General features: G+C 37.7%; 1 protein-coding gene across 1 annotated transcript; it reads right to left on the bottom strand.

The window, feature by feature from the left end:
- Positions 1 to 6,043: 6,043 nt before the first annotated feature.
- LOC102692460 (kelch repeat and BTB domain-containing protein 11) lies at positions 6,044 to 14,130 on the bottom strand. Its single transcript, XM_015358222.2, has 2 exons — positions 13,552 to 14,130; positions 6,044 to 11,930 (listed from the first exon to the last, which is right to left on the bottom strand). The coding sequence occupies exon 2, from the start codon at positions 11,397 to 11,399 to the stop codon at positions 9,060 to 9,062; it is 2,340 nt and encodes a 779-aa protein (XP_015213708.2). The 5' UTR covers positions 11,400 to 11,930; positions 13,552 to 14,130; the 3' UTR covers positions 6,044 to 9,059.
- Positions 14,131 to 16,283: the final 2,153 nt, after the last annotated feature.

Here is a 16,283-nt window from a genome sequence, read left to right on the forward strand (position 1 = left end):
ACAGACTGTTCAAAATTAGTACTACACAGAAAATGTTAAAATAATAACAATTAGCATCTGATTGCCTAAAGGAGGGGATTTTAATCTTTTTCCCTGTAGTGCAGAAGAGGTGCCCATGGAGACTCCTCTGAGGTCTCCAGATAGTGCCCTCTGGTTGTTGTCTTTTTCCTTCTTTCTTCTTTTTACCCATAGCATGAGGCACCGGTGGGTTTGTATACCCCAGATGATGTGAATCAAGGCCACTAGTCAAAATCTGACAGCTGTGATGAACTGGGCATATGTGCTTTTCATCACATAATATGATATAGCCACATATACACATATACACATTGACAATGTGTTTAGACCACACAAGAGACAAAATATTTGGAAATACTTAATAAGAAGATTCCAAAGTGAAGAATTAAAAAGGACAAAAATAAGAATAAAATCTAGCAAGTAGAGTTGGCTTTTAGTAAGAAATGTTATTGGAAAGACATGTTAAGTGAAAAATGAAAAAAATGTATTAGTTATGATTATTACATAATTATACTTGTTAATAATACAAAGTCTTACAATTTCTTTATTTTGGTAAACTGAACATAATATTCCCCCCTTGATTTAATTTTCACAATATATACCTAAGCATTCTGTTTACTTTTTTATTCCTTATGTACATTATTGTGATAGAGGAATGTAGAAAGTGTTTCCCACTACTCCTGTATTTGTATAACCTTTAAATTGAATTAATCAGACTATTCATGCATGTTGCTAAGAATTTCTATAGCCTTTATTTTGTGAATTAACTTTTATGAGGAACTTTAATACAGCCATATCAGACTAGTAAATACGTCGTACGATTTAGTCATCAGCTGGCCTTTCTGCTTGTCTTGGATTCAAGTGAGTTAGTGAAATAAGACTTTCCTTTTCTAAATTCATATTGGATATCTAAAAATGCTTGTTTTAAAAATATTTTTGATTTTAGCTCTCACAGTTATCTTCATGAGATGGTGGAAAACACCATTCCCAGGAAGCTGTACAGTATTGGTGTTTATTGATTTTATTTAGTTGGCTGATGTTTTTATCCAAACTCCTGATTTAAGTCTCTCATAACTGGTCACTTTGAAATATTTAAACATTTCTAAGTCCAAAGAACTTTAAAACCCATTAATTTCATCACATATGGTATGTACTGTACATTATAGCCAATATCATATACTGTACCCTTTATTCATACCCCTATGTAAATAAGAACATGAAAGAAAGTTATGACAGAGTGAGTTTAGGTTTATCTTGTTTTAAAAAAAAACTAAATTTTTATATTGTAATTGTAATATCATTGCACATAGCACAGTAGTATTTGTCTTAATTGAATACAAGAGTAATGTCTTTAAGAGAAACAAAAATATAAACGAGTAGGCATTGATTTGAGAAGATTAAGTAATGTACTGTAGCACACAGTAACATTCATAGCATGCCAAAGTAACATACAGGATAGATAGGCTGGGAACTGGCAGCTAAGAAAACAAAACAGAAAAAAAATCCTTAGTGCTTTCAGCTCATAGAGACAAATTGTCAAAGTTGTAATGTTCAAAAGTGACAGCAAGTGTGAATGACTGCTTATGAGAGGATTGCCATGTATGAGGGATATTTATATTTAATAAATTGAGGAATTGACATATATTTATATATTTATATTGAAAAGTGTGTGAACCTTTTAAATATAATATATAGTGTTGTAACTGTTAATATCCCTTTGCATGCTCAAGATAGATATATGTCTGCACAAGTATTTTTACTTACTGGATATTTCACGGAAGTCAAATGCTTATACTGTACTTAATGGACCTAATTGATTTATATTCTTAATCTCTTTCAGGACAGGAGGTGGCACTGTTGCCCCTCTTTAAGTTAGCACAACAAACTTGAAGCAGCTCTCCAAGCTATTTGGCATAGTCTTTCACTGCAATACAACATTTTAATCAGTCATGTTTTTTTAATTGTGAGTCTAATGATTTTTCACAATTTTCATATCAGGCCATATACAGTTTTAAAGACAATAAACTGCAGGCCCATGCACCTTTAGTATGTATTTCACAGAACCCAGTTTTTGTCTTGTAGAAGCTTATGTTGTCTCTTCCCACCCTTATTTTAATTCTATTTCCCATTGTTCATTTCCTATTATCAGTATTATCAAAGCTATCAGTGAACTAACAGTGAAATGACTGATACATGTATTTAAACTGAACATTTTCTAGGTGATATAGTGATGTGGTGGTTAGGACTTGTGCTACACTACAGCTGAGTCTGGGTTTGAATCTTACTTTGAACGCCTCTGCTTTGGGAGTTTGCATGCTCTCTGCTGCTCCAGTAGCTCTGACAATTATGAAACGTTCCTTTTTCATGGCCCTGAGATGAATAGAGCTTCCACCCAGCTCAGTTCGGCTCTGCTCCCTTTGCTCCTGGGATAGTAACTGGCTTGTGACGCTCACTCAGATAATTGCCTTTCTGATAATGGATGGGTAGATGTACGAGTTGTTGCACACGTTTTGCTTTTAAATTATATGTTTAAGGTCAGGATAAAAATGTGTGTTAGCAATGTGAAAGCGCTGCTGAATGCAGGTGAGTATAAGGGGGCAAGTCACTTCACATTCAGAAAATGCACAATTTGAGCAATTGTTTTGATTTTTCCAGGCATCTAAAAAGGTTAGGTACAAAAGTAAAACAGCCACAGTAATGCATCACTGTACCTTTAAAGTGTACTATAAAGCCCTAAATCTCCTTGTAGCTTTCATTATTTTCTGGCAGATATCCTAGAGTCAGGCTTTCTGTTGAAATGTAAAAGTTTTCAGACAGAAAGCTCATACTGGGGTTTAAATGACCTATTAAATTACAATAGACCTTGAGATATAAAAATAATTTATTGAAATGGCTAAGATGTTTTTTATGAATTCAGATGACACTGGAAAAGGGATTAAAATAACTGCCTGTTTTCAAAATGAAAAAGGAAATGTCACTGCCAGCTGGAGGCACAACATTTGAAGCAACTATCCATAGGACCTTTGTCTTGGAAAATTAAATGCCAGACTTTTTATTTTATGTATCTGATTTTTAACAGACAGACAAAATAAATTCTGTTTGTAAGATGAGATGCCGCCTTCAAGGTATGTAATGTTATCTTTATTCCCCCCCAAAAAAAAATCAAACCACATTCCAGAATCATAATAATCATAGGAATGTCACATTATTAGTACTGAGTAATTTCCATATCCAAGCCACACAACATCTCATTCAGCCAGAGTTTATTCAGGTTTCTGTGGCATTACGCCAACAAGAGAGCACATGATTCCCCTTTGGATGGGTCACCAGCCCATCAGAGTGAGTGGTCCCCTGGCAATTCTAGTCTGCATTTATATACAGTAGCTGTGAGGGACTGGAGCAAAGAGTCTCACTCAAGGAACAGCAGTTATGAGTTCAGAGACCGACTTACTACACTGCACCCAGATAATGGATATAACTCACGTTAAATGTTTTAAGTAATGAAAACTCAAGTCAAAAGTGGCAATAAATTACCGAATACATTTTAAAAAGTCAAAACCTTGGAGGCACAGTGGCACGGTGGTTACAATTGTTGCCTCCCAGTACTGGGGCCCTGGGTTCAATTCCTGGGGTTCTATTTGTGTGGAATTTGAATATTCTTCTGTTGTTCATGTGGGTTTTTGCTAAGAGTTTCCTCCCACAGACCCAAGATACACTGGTAGGTTGATTGGCTTCAGGAATTTGGCCATGGTGAATGCGTGTGTCAGTGTGTGTCAGTGTCAGTCCAAACTTGGGTGTACAATCTTGAACCTGTTGCTTGCTGGGATAGACTTCCCAGCCATTTTTTGAAGATCCCAGAAACACACATTTTGAGATGTTTTCTTATTTAATTATGTAGGATCTAACTCTGGCCTCATTTAGAACATCTTGAAACTGAGACAAATAACCCTTGGTTACAGTTTGGACATTGTATTGAAGTCGTTGATATCTGTTATTAAAATCTCTCAGATCCAGGGTAAAGTTATGTCTTCATAGTACAGCTGACAATATTTATAACTCTGCAATAAAATTTCTTAGAATTTCAGTAGTAATTAGGGGAATGATAAAAAGCTTAGCTTTCTGAAAGCTAAAATGCAACATTGAACCAATAAAATGATGAGGAAAAGATTTGATTATAAAAGGACAATATTTTTAGGGCTCTGACTTTGACTTGAAATATTACAGTTGTCTGGATGGTTGACATAATGTCTGTATATTTCAGAGATGAATGTTCTGCCATAGACAAACTCAAAATGAAAAAGTACCACAGACACATTTTTTAAGTAAAGTTTGTAACTGCAGCTGTGATTTCTGCCAATCAAACAAAAACGTTTGATCGGTGTGACAATCTTATTAAGCCAGCTTTGCATTTGATACATACAGTACATACACAAGAATGTTAGAAATTCAAGAAAAAGCCAGTGATCTTTCCCATCTGTAAAATCAGAGCTTTAAGGGCTAAATTCCAAAACAAATTGCAGTCAGTGCTCTGTTTTTTTTCTATCTCCAATGTAGATCTGGACTTCAAAGTCTCCTTCACATTGTCTACATCTAAGACAAATAATTCTCCAATAAATGTATGTATTATAAAATCTGGTAAACATGGTAGGGGAAGGTATAATTTAAAGCGTAACATATTAACTTATTAAGTTTCCATAGAGATTGAGCTTACTGTCACAATATGTAATGCAGTTGAATCCAATTGAAATCAGAGAAAATGTCAGATAACATGGTGAAAAGCAAGATGGATTTGAGTCCTTTTAGTTTAAAGGAATGAAATATGCTTTCTTTTATTATTGTAATTTAGACGTTATCACACAGACCTGGAAGGTTTGCAGTTTCTGGGCCATAGTACTGTAAAAGTTGCTTTAAATAGTGAGTAGAAATCTATAAAAAGTGGCGGCATTAATTATTAAATAAACATTAATGAGGTTATACCTTAGAACAAGACAGTTATACCTTAGAACAAGAACAAGTCACTCTAGTAGTACTAGTACTAGTAGTTTGAGTAGTACTCAAACACCAATTTTGCAAATTCCTACTGTATGTATAGATCAACAACAGGTCAAAACGTAAGAACAAGCAAATAATGACTAAATAAGCTGACTTATTTGGACTTCATATCTGCAAACTTTGTAGTAATGGAGGAGGAAACCATCTAAATATAAGAGGTGTAACTTGAAGGAGGGACAACACCTGAAACATATTGTTTTTCCTTTCTGATTATCAGGGTGGAATTAACCTTTACTTCTTCCTTGGCAGCCAATACACACTGACAGACACACCTCACTCAAGCTGCTTCAAACAGAGCAGTCTCACATACTGTATCTTACTTTTTCTGATAGCTGATATTTAACTTGGTATATTTTCTTAAACCAATAAGGGATATATACATAAACCATCCTTCCTATTTAGAATATACTCCAAAAAAGTAAAATAATGAATACAAAACACCTAATACATACTTTTAGCTGGGTACTGTAATGTCAAACCTGTGTCAAATTAACATTTGCAACCATGAGATTAGGCAAATTCATGTTGCATTTGTGTAACCTGGGAATTATCTGTACCTGTATCTGAATCTATAGTAAACAGTACTTGTTCTTGTATCTGCACTTTCACCTGTATCTACAGTATTGGCACCTGTAGCTGAATCTGTGTTTGTGCCTATATCAGTACTTGTACCCACACATGAAGCTACGCATCTGTGACTAAACTCATCCTTTTCTGTATCTGTACATGTGTAAAAAATATATATATATATTACACGCTGTTTTGCCATATACTGTTATTACAGTATGTCATATATGACAATAAATTGAATTAAATAGAACTCAGTATGGATATGTACCATGTACAGTATGTCTGCATCAGCAATGTGACCTTAACAATACCATGTCATAATTGTATATAAATTACAAGAGGAAAAAGATCCTGAGATAAAGTTTTAAACAAGAATCCACAAAAACATACAAATGAGCAAATAGGAGGTTCTAAGTGACCATTTTATTGTGGTACTTCATTTTAGCTGAGATACATGATCAAATAGCTTAAAAGCCATACATTAGTATATTAGCTGTTATTAAGTACAGTTGACGATTAGAAAGCATCTGTCTTCGCAAAGTCAGTATAGCTGCTTTTGAGACATTTTTAACAACACGGCAAATCCTAAAGTCCACACAAAGTCCTTAACAATTCAACAAAGCCGGCCTGCAGTGTGCACAGGTCTCTGTCGCCACATACTGCTTCACCAGCACAGCTGTAGTACTGTTTTTCAAACAAGAGTGTTACACACCACAGGATTTTTCTCCGGGTGTGCTTCTGGATTCCTCGTTTGCTGCAGTAAGCGAAACGTTCTGTAGGTACAAAACTGTTTTTCGTCTTTGACGAAGACACAAAAGGATGAAAAGCTATATCCATTTAAAGTCCTTCGTATTTAGAAAGTGCCGTTGTAGTGTCTGCTAGGAAACTGGCATTACAAAAGCGATTTCGGTGAAGAATAGAACTTTGGCGGCTGGAACTCTGAACGTGCACTGCAGTGATCAGGCTGTGTTCCTGTTCGGTAATACCCCACTGGGAGTATCTTTTTTCTCAAGTACACACATGAACAGAAACCAGCAAATGCGACTGCACACCAAATAAGAATTCCAATGTACTTGTTACAAATGGCAAATAAACTTGAAGCGTGAACACACCTTATGTGTTGCCTTGTTTAGAGAAAAAAGACAATAATGCTTGTCGCACCCTTCCACATGCAGAAATGCAGGTTGACACTGACACCACAGTGCCACTGCCCTGCAATCACGTTGTGCAGAATGCAAATACAAGAGGACAGTCAGACTCCCCATGGAGGATCACAACTGAGAAACGGAGGCTCTGGAGGCGTAATTACTTTTCACGAACTGCTCAGCAGGGTCATATGCTATTTTGAGCTGAGGCTTCCCTTGCGTAGAAAATCACTTCATGAGCTACGTTTTCTTTCTCCACATAAAACAGTATTATGAGCTGCTCTAGTACAGAGACTTCATTTTTAAATGAATGAAAGAAGATTTATTTTTGTGCAGGGGCTTACTTGAAAAGTGGATTTAAAGAGAACTGAAGGATTTTAGCTGTTAAAACACTCATCTGATGATTTCATTCTTCACAGATAATGTGCTTTAATGAGAAAAATAAAATTGTTATGGTCCTCCATGGAGATCAGACAGCATGCGTGCATCCCTGTGCTATTGTTTGAGGCTAGAATAGTTAATATCAAAATGAAATGACAGAACGTTAGTGTTGTGTCATTATAATCAACTTCCTGGACAATTCAAGCTAATTCCCAGTGGAAAACGTAGCAAAAACCATACAAAAGCACCTGGGATCAAAGAGGGTATTAAATGGGATTGCAATGCAACATCTTCCTTACACCTTGTAAACAACAGTGGCCATAGAGGACTTCTCATTGTACTGTTCCCCAACATGATTGGTATCAAAATGATTAACACAGTTGAAATAATTGTATATCCATTCAATTCAGTTCCATTAAAAACTGGAACCTGTCAAACATCTCTAAAGATGTGACATTTCATGGTGTTATTTAACACCTCTTTCCTTTTCGAAAAAACAAACAGAACACATCTGCATTCAGCAAATCAAAATTATCCACAAATATGCCTGGAATAAATGCTTATGCTTCTATTAAATATCTAAGCAGAAAAATATATAAAAGTACAGAATTTCAGCACATGATTTTATCAAAACCAGTTACAGAGAGTTAAGGCAGTGCCCCCCACAATTGGACCTAAAAAAAAAACAGTCCAGCAGGTTGTGTGAGTCTCTTTAAATTGGAGGCCTATCCTAGTCCCAGAGGGGATTAGGTTTCATTTTTACCGAGCTCCAACAAACCTAAATCAATTCATTATTGAAGTAATTGGACCATTTAAACAAATTCTCCCAGCTCTTCAGGTGCTGGATCTCTAAAGAGACTTAAATGACCAGTTCAAGGATCGATTAGACACCCCCTACCGTACATTACATCAGCAGCAGCACAAGACCTTAGAAATTTCACATAGCTCTATGAAGGTTTAATTGGACCAGTTCAATTTAAAACTTACATTATGTCTAAGGCTGCAGGTTTAAGGTGGCCTGCAAAACAAGCATGCTGGATTGATGCACTGAAAGACTAAGCAGCAGGCAAACTTGTTTTTAATAATTATTGAATTCTGAAAGCACTGAATTCAAGGTCTGGATTTGAAAGTTTTTTTACATTACTTGTTTTTGCATTATTTTTACTTAAGTACATTTGATTTATTTTTTTTTTTCATTACTTTGCAGTAGTTAAGTCGAACCCATGAAGAGAAGGCGTGATTTTAACAAAGCAATGACAACCCGTTCATAAGGTCGGGGCTATCAGAACACCATCACCACCACCATCATTTAATAAAGGATAAATGATGCTTGGGCGCTACTGCAAGGGCGAAGATGGGGTGTAGAAAAATGCAAAAACGTGGAAGAAACACGATATTTTCAAGTAGGTAGACGGAAGTGTACTACGATTTGACCTACTCCCGAACTTTTGTTTAAGACTCAATTTAACATATAATCTTGTCGTAGAGGGAATGCTTTTAAAGGACTTTCCTTGCAGCAGGTGCTGCATTAAACAGTTATCAAGGAAGGGCATACACTAACGAAGGAAAAGAATGCTAGCTTAAAAGAAAGTGTGCATACTGTGTTGTCGCTAATACAAATTAATATATCCCAATGCATTAAGTAAAAACAAATTTATATTTGAAAGAATATCCCTGGAAAGGTCGAGGGCGTACGGCAATAATATCTCTAATCTGGCATGCAAAAATTCATTCCGATTTTAATTTACAAAACATCAAACCCTACAGAACGGTACAATGCAGGCAAGGTGTTTAGACAAGACTCATCTGATCACCCACTAAGATCATTTTAGCCAAGCCGTATAAATCCATCTTTCGAAATACTGTATGAGCAATCCCGACGTAAAATACCCATTACGCACTCTTCTCTGCCTTTTCATGGAGGCTGAGTATAAAGGGAAAGAGAACGCCCTTAGCTTCAAATGGAGCTTTCAGCTCTTCTTGTTCAAATCGTGCGTTTTCCTCCTCTATGATGAACCGCAATGTATGCGATTTATTTACACAGTAAATGCAGGTACCTATGACTGCGCATCTGAAAGGCAGCGGATTGGTCTGTCGCAACGAGGCGCTTTCGTTCCACAGCTTCACAATAGTGTTGTATTTGAAAACATTAACACCCTGGTCACGGTTAACGTCAAATCTGTAAATGAAATTTTTGAAGGCCACCATGTCTGTGGATTTCTTCCTGCTGTTGTTGTAGGGGCACTCTTGCCACTCGTCCTTCTTCGGGTCGTATTTGAGAAGGCGATAAAAGAGCGAACCTCCAGACACATAAATTTCTCCGTTGCAGGTTGTCGCTTCGTGCGCAACAGCAAAAGCTCCTTTGGGCAGCGGAGCCACAGGAGTCCATCTGTCCATCCGTGGGTCGTATTTCTCCACGGTAAACAGACACTCTCCTCCTATTGCATACAGGTAGCCTTCCAAGGCAACTAGTTTAAGCTGAGACCGTGCTTGATTGAGTGGCCTTATTTCGCTCCAGCTATCGGTAATAGGATTATAGCAAAATACCTTATCCGACAGTTTGCCTTTGTCGCCATATCCCTTAATTCCACCTGCTACAAATAGGTAGTTGTACATCGTGCAAATTCCACAGCCTTTTGTGTTTATGTCTTCTGGCATCCGAGTCAGAGGTCTCCAGTCCTTTTCTGCTTCGTTATAGTAATATATCAAATGATTTTCTTCTAAGGAAACAATAGATAAAGGGCTCTGAGGACGACTGTTATCTCGACTTTGAGGTCTGCTTCCAACCCGGTCATAAACGTCGTTTATTTCAGCCACCATTAAACATTTCTTGCCTTCCATTCTCGCTTTCAGAATCAAATCTCTTTCAGATCCAGTTAAACGCCCATAAACGGAGGGATCCCTTAAAATCTGTAAGAAGTTATCGCTCATAAATCTGTACGCCGTCTCTTTGAGCTCGCTTAATCTTTGCTTTTTAGCTATGGTTAAAATGTCATAGCAGTTCTCAGTAGTAATCTGGCCCGACATTGTATCCATTGCCGTCTGAACTGCGCAAGGGATTTGCAGAATTTTAGCCCCGGTGATGACCTCCACCACATTATCCTTGTTCACTTCCATCCTGGAAGAATAAATATAATCTATTAAAATCTTGAGAGTCTTATAACTCACCCCCTTTACCTTCAGAATGTCTCTCGATAGCCGTGCCTTGAAATAGTCACTTTTCTCTGCCAAAATGGATTTGTGTGCCCGGATTTTCTTTCCAGCCACTTCAATCACTAAATCCGGTTCTTCTTTAAAACTGCACAGATTTCTGACTCCATTTCCACTTTCCCATTGTCCTTGAATTGATTCCAGCCCCAGGTTTCCTTGTATTGTCCCGAATCCCCCCTGTTCGGTTCTGTGTCCCTCACTGACCAAATGACCAAAGTCGTTTATTGGCTCTGCTCCCAAAGAGATACAATAAGTAACAGGCACGGAGGTCCCCTCCTCCTCCTCCAGAGCAGAACTGGCGGTATTAATCTGACACTGACTTTTCACGATTCCCCTCTCTTTACAAAACACAGCGCCTCTTTCCGCTTCGTCTTTGGTGTCGGTAGAGAAGCACAAGGAATGGCTCAGGCTGCAGGGCGATTTGGCCTGAGCGCCGGTAGGATCCTCCGCCGCTCCGTTTCTGCTAATGGGATCACGCTGGTCTTGAACAGAATCCAGTACTCGTATTGCGGTAGTTTGCTGAAAAGGCTTATGGACGCTCCTGTCAGAAGAAATGTGAAAATTCTGAAACTCGGCCGCTCGAAACGGCAGCCAGGGCTTTTGGTGGGCATTCGGATCACCTGTGCAGGCGCCTCTTGGTTCGTGCGGATAGACATCCGTGTCCAAAATCGGGTGTCCCTTTACTAGCGAGTCCATTGCGTTTCCCGGGGCTTTGCTGGCCACTCTGGCTCTCTGTCGGCAACAAGCCTGATTTTCTTGCGGCGTTCTCATTTCTGGCACATTTTCAATGGACTCCTGTTTCAACACAGCACTTTTGCCTAACTGATCTCCCCCTTGAGAAACAGGAGGTGTGTCAGCGTTAGCATTGAGAAAACTAAACTCTGCCTCCGGCTTGAACTCCATGCGAGGGCGGGTTGCGGCGGAACACTGCGCTCCTTCATTCACCATTCCTCTCTGGAATCTCACATTTTGAGCTGTTGCTTTGGTGGTGCGGTCCTTATTCTGTAGAAGGGGATTCTGCATTTCTTAACAATCTGAAAGGACTGTCGTCCAATGGGGAAATTATGGTGCAAAAGGAGTACCCATGCTATTTGGCTTTTTGTCCTCTTTTGTTTTTAGGAGAATCACCCCCCCACACCGAATAGAAAGATAGCTTAATGAGGTTAACTGGAGTAATAATTTTATTTGTGTGTTCCGTCAACCCTGTTGCATTCCAGGGATCTCGTCTTTTGAAAGCATTTTAGGGTTAAAAAGCATCATATTGAGTCATGAAGACCACTGTGGCGCAGTTACTGTACATCCAAAGCGGGCTGGGATACTGTAAACTGGCCGCATTGTTCAGTTAATTCCGTTTTGAAAACAAAAAAAGAAGTCCAGAGCCTTGTTTCAAGATGACTCAGAGACAGGGGGTGTAATTGTACGAGGGTGTACAGCCTCTTGATGTAGTTTTGCGATGAATCAGTTTTTTTGATGAACGAGTCATCATACGGGGCTGCTCTTCAAATCCACATGTATCCTCTCGTTCCAGAAAATCTCCTCAAGGAGTCTATATCTCTATGGAAAAAAATGAGAGCATTTAGTCAATTGATGAAATGCGTATTTGTAATCTATTGCGTTTAAAAGTCCACTGCATGGCATAACGGCACCTTGTGCTTGGTTTTTGTACCCAAATCCAAATGTGAATTAAAAGTACAAACAAGATTTACTGAAATATAAATCAAATGTTTAAATGCACGATAGAGCTGTTGAGCAATTTAATATAAAATGACTAAATGCAGTAAATGAAAAAAGGAATAGGGGATACATGGATAAAGACTGACTAGTGTATCTGAGGTTTATATATTTTTTTACTTTTTTCGAAAGAAAGCTTCGAGACCACTAAATTGTCCACTATATAAAACCAGATCGCATTCCGCGCCGTGTTTAATGTTTTTTTTTCTATTCCCGCATGTTTCAGGTCACGCGTGTGGGTGTGATGTATTGTTCTCGGTGTGACTGCTTTATGACCGTCGACTCTTAAAAAATTCCGTCTTGGTCCAACCCATCAATGGTTCCAGGAACGAGCTTTGGCAGTCCTGTGGGTGTTTTAACAGGACCTCTGCATCCGTTTGGAAGTGTACGGTTGACATCATTGTTAATTAAAAATCAAATGCAGTCGGTTGTCCGCTTTAAAATTGTATTTCACGAAAACGAAAACCTTCTGTACTGTACAATCTTCACTCTATCGTTCCTGTTATTACGTCATTGCGTTATCCTCGCTAGACATTAAAACCTACAGTATAAGTTCACCGGATAAATGACACGTGTTGAAATCCTTGTCTCAGATTTGTGGCCTTTATTAAATACAAATAATTAAAATGCAGATAGCGATGTATGTTTCAATGGATTAATAGCACATTGCCATTCACTTTTAAACAGTTCGGTAAGTACAGAAAAACGAACCCCCCAGACATATACAATATGAACAGCTTTGAATTACGAATAGGATTTAATTGATTTTGATTAATTAATACACTGTATGACATCCCACGGAAAACAAAGTAATCAAACCATTTATATACTTTTGTACGCTTTCGATATTCTCCACTATGGAATGCTAAACCGCTTGTTGTTTCAGTAGATCCTGTGTTTTCGGATCATTTATATAACTCTATACAGTATATTTATTTTTTTGTGGATGAGAGAAACACCTAAACCATGTGTTTTCCATGATGTTTAAAATGAACTCTATATTATGATCGTTTTATTATTTATTTTAGATTATATAAACTGTTATTTGGTACTCTGAGATACAGCTGAGCATGCTCAGACAGCGGAGCGAGAGCACCAGTGTGGATTAATTCGGTATGACAGAAGAAAGCACCCCCTTTAGAATAAGCATCTCTTTATGTAACTATCGTTTAGTGAATCGTGCTGTGCTCCATCCCTTCCATACATATAACAAAATGAATTAAAAATAATCCAAGCAACAATGATGTAATGAACAATATTAATAAAGCTTTTTTAATTATCTGCATTTAGTAAATTAATGACTATACAAGTACTGTATATACATTGCGGTATTGTGATGTGCAAAGTAGTTGGAATTAAAAATGAAAATAGCAGACAACGACGTTCGTAAACTTCTCTGAAGAGAGTCCTATTCAACACAATATAGCGTTCGGTTTGTACTTACGTGTCATCTTTGTGCGCTAGTAGCTCAAAGTAACCAGGCTGTCTTTTACTGTTATGCAAGATGCTGGTGGATTCGGAAAGACCACAGTTTGACCGAAAATAGTTGCGACCTGGGCGGGAGCTGTCAAGTAAGTATATATTATTCCTTGTGAAAGAAATCCCTTTAACCTGGCCTTCGCCTGCATTAGTTTTCAATAGTCTATGCGGAATCGCTTCCGTTTGTTTGACTTCAAGTCTGATGCAACCTGCTGTTATTTAAATCCTGTCCCGCAGTGCTCTGTGCTAGTTACGAGGAAAAAAAAATGAAATCTCTATTTCGCGGAGACGTTTTTTTCCAGATAAAATCCACGGAAAATCCATGGATCCATTTTCAGTTCGCGTACAGTAATTCCGTTGTAGTAATAATATATCCACGTTTATCAGGGACTCGTTGCAGCCGAAAATGTGCACTCTCTGCAAGTCAGCAAAATGGGGTTACTGTATGTAGTGCGGCTACTGGATAATGTGTTCTTCAAGTTCAGGAGAAAAAAAACGACACTGTATTCGTGTATTCACTTCGAAGGGATAATGTTTTGGTTTTACATTATGGGAGGGGCAATTATTTAACAAACCGCACCCCTTTTATTAACCCTACACAAAACACTGCAACACACACATACTGTGCACGGGAGGGACGCGCCTCTGCTGCTTATTACTAGAATTATGAATTTATGCCACACATGGACAGACTGGGAATACCATAGGTGCAAGTACTGGTCGTTTTCAACTGGATCTCCTATTACAGTTTGAAGTATTTCTGAATCGTACCTGAACCGTTTTTTTTAAACTGTTGCATCTGTAGTAATTAAGTTACTTTAATCATTATGTACAGTATACAACACGTTAGTACAGTTATGCCAAGTAATTTGATCATAAAGCGACACTTAACAACGTCGTATTTTCACTTAACTTGTATGGAGAAGTATACATTTATTTTGAATGGTCATTTGATGGGTTTTAGCGTGCAACAGAATACAGTTTTCTGGGTTCCTGAAGGTACAGTAATGTAGAGTAATTTTAGGAATGGCACTTTTTTAGCTGTTAAAACAAGACGCATATTATTGGCTATAGAAGACATATCCATTTTACACAATTTTACCATTTTAAACTATGGTATTATTTAAACAATTTGGTATTATGTAAAATGCAGCAAAATAATGAATTGCGATATGCAAGTGGGTAGACCAACAGCTGAATGCCAAAAAATTCACTTTAAGATGATGATGTCTGTTTAAACTGGGACACTTCATACAATTCTAAACAGCCCCTTAGTATTGCACCATATGAGCTCAAAGTAAATTTTGCATTGGCCTGATTGTGTTTTTCCATCTAGTATCAAATTAAGAATGCAGGATTCCAATCTTCTATTTCTTAAGTCCATGAGAAAAAAAAGAGGTCATGTGGCCCAAACATCATTGTGGAGACTGGCTGTCTCGAAACTAAAGTTTTTTGCCATTCTTTCAAGTCAAAGGCTGTTGACCCAGGCACCTCTCTCAATAATAAACTCATTTTCAGACATGTTGCTTATTGGGAGTAACGCAGGGACCAGAATAGTGCACAATAATCTAAATTAAGTTTTGCTAATGTATTGTGTATTTTTAACATCACTTCCCCTGATTGTTAAACACAAAACCTAGTCACATGAAGAAGTAATCAAATTCAATATGAATTTCCTTCGAGGAAAAGCAACACTGTTTGGAAATGTTGATGTGTCTTTTTCTAATTACAGTAGATTGCACGCACAATCCATTCTTTGTGAAACAAACAATTTAATACTAAATTCTTGCTGACTGTCACATGGGGTGGTTTTAAACAAACATGCATCATGTTTTTTTTTTGCAAAGAAATGAGAGGTGATAAATATGCAGCTATTTAGTAATTCTGTCCCTCACCCAGGGTCTCTCAACTCTAGTCCAGGGGTTCTGGAATCTAAAAGGCTTTCTGTGTCTCACATTACCCTGTACCACATGTGATACAGAGTTAAATTCCTTCGCTATGATCTTAAGTTGTTGGTGAATTAATAAGAGCTTCAAAACATATTGATTTCTGGACCTGAGGTCTGGAACTGAGAGCACAGTACCTTCCACGGCCCTTCTCAAGACAGGCCCAGCATTTCAAGGTTTCCAGAACAGCTCATTTTCACCATGAGTGTGGAACAGCTATATTCTGAGAAGCAGGAGAGTATAATTACTCAAATCATTTATGCTGTCTTTTTTGTTGATTAAATGGTTTGTCCCCTTTCCTTTATGCACTGTAAGATTCCTTCTAAAATTGAGAAGATTATAAGGATAAAACATCTGGGTTTAAGACGGGAAAGTTAGCATTTCTTCCTATCTCTGAAGAAAAAAAAAACATTAGCACTACATTAACCTCACCCAGTCTAAAGTTTGGCAGCAGCTTTAATTCCCTGCCTCTAAAACAAAGCATCTGTAAACTTGTTTAATTGTCTGGTTGAGCAGGCTGCCAAAGGGCTGATCCAGTTACCATGGACACAACTAAATCCTGCAATAGGCATGATAAGAAATGAACTGCTGTATACTTATTCAGTACAAAAGGTAGTTTAAAGAGTTCAAAAATGCCAAAAATAAGAATGAAACCGTGCTTTTGTAACAACAGGAGCTAAAGCTGATGATGGGATATTATTAGTTCAAAAGCTTCAAAGTATGCTTGTCATGGGTGTGTCTGTTCTATATG

The sequence above is a fragment of the Lepisosteus oculatus genome, chromosome 2 (assembly GCF_040954835.1).
Source record: "Lepisosteus oculatus isolate fLepOcu1 chromosome 2, fLepOcu1.hap2, whole genome shotgun sequence".
Taxonomy (NCBI): Eukaryota; Metazoa; Chordata; class Actinopteri; order Semionotiformes; family Lepisosteidae; genus Lepisosteus; species Lepisosteus oculatus.

Bases quoted from the DNA above. Each gene is read 5' to 3' on its own strand.
- LOC102692460 (XM_015358222.2), bottom strand. From the start codon at position 11,399: ATGCAGAATCCCCTTCTACAGAATAAGGACCGCACCACCAAAGCAACA.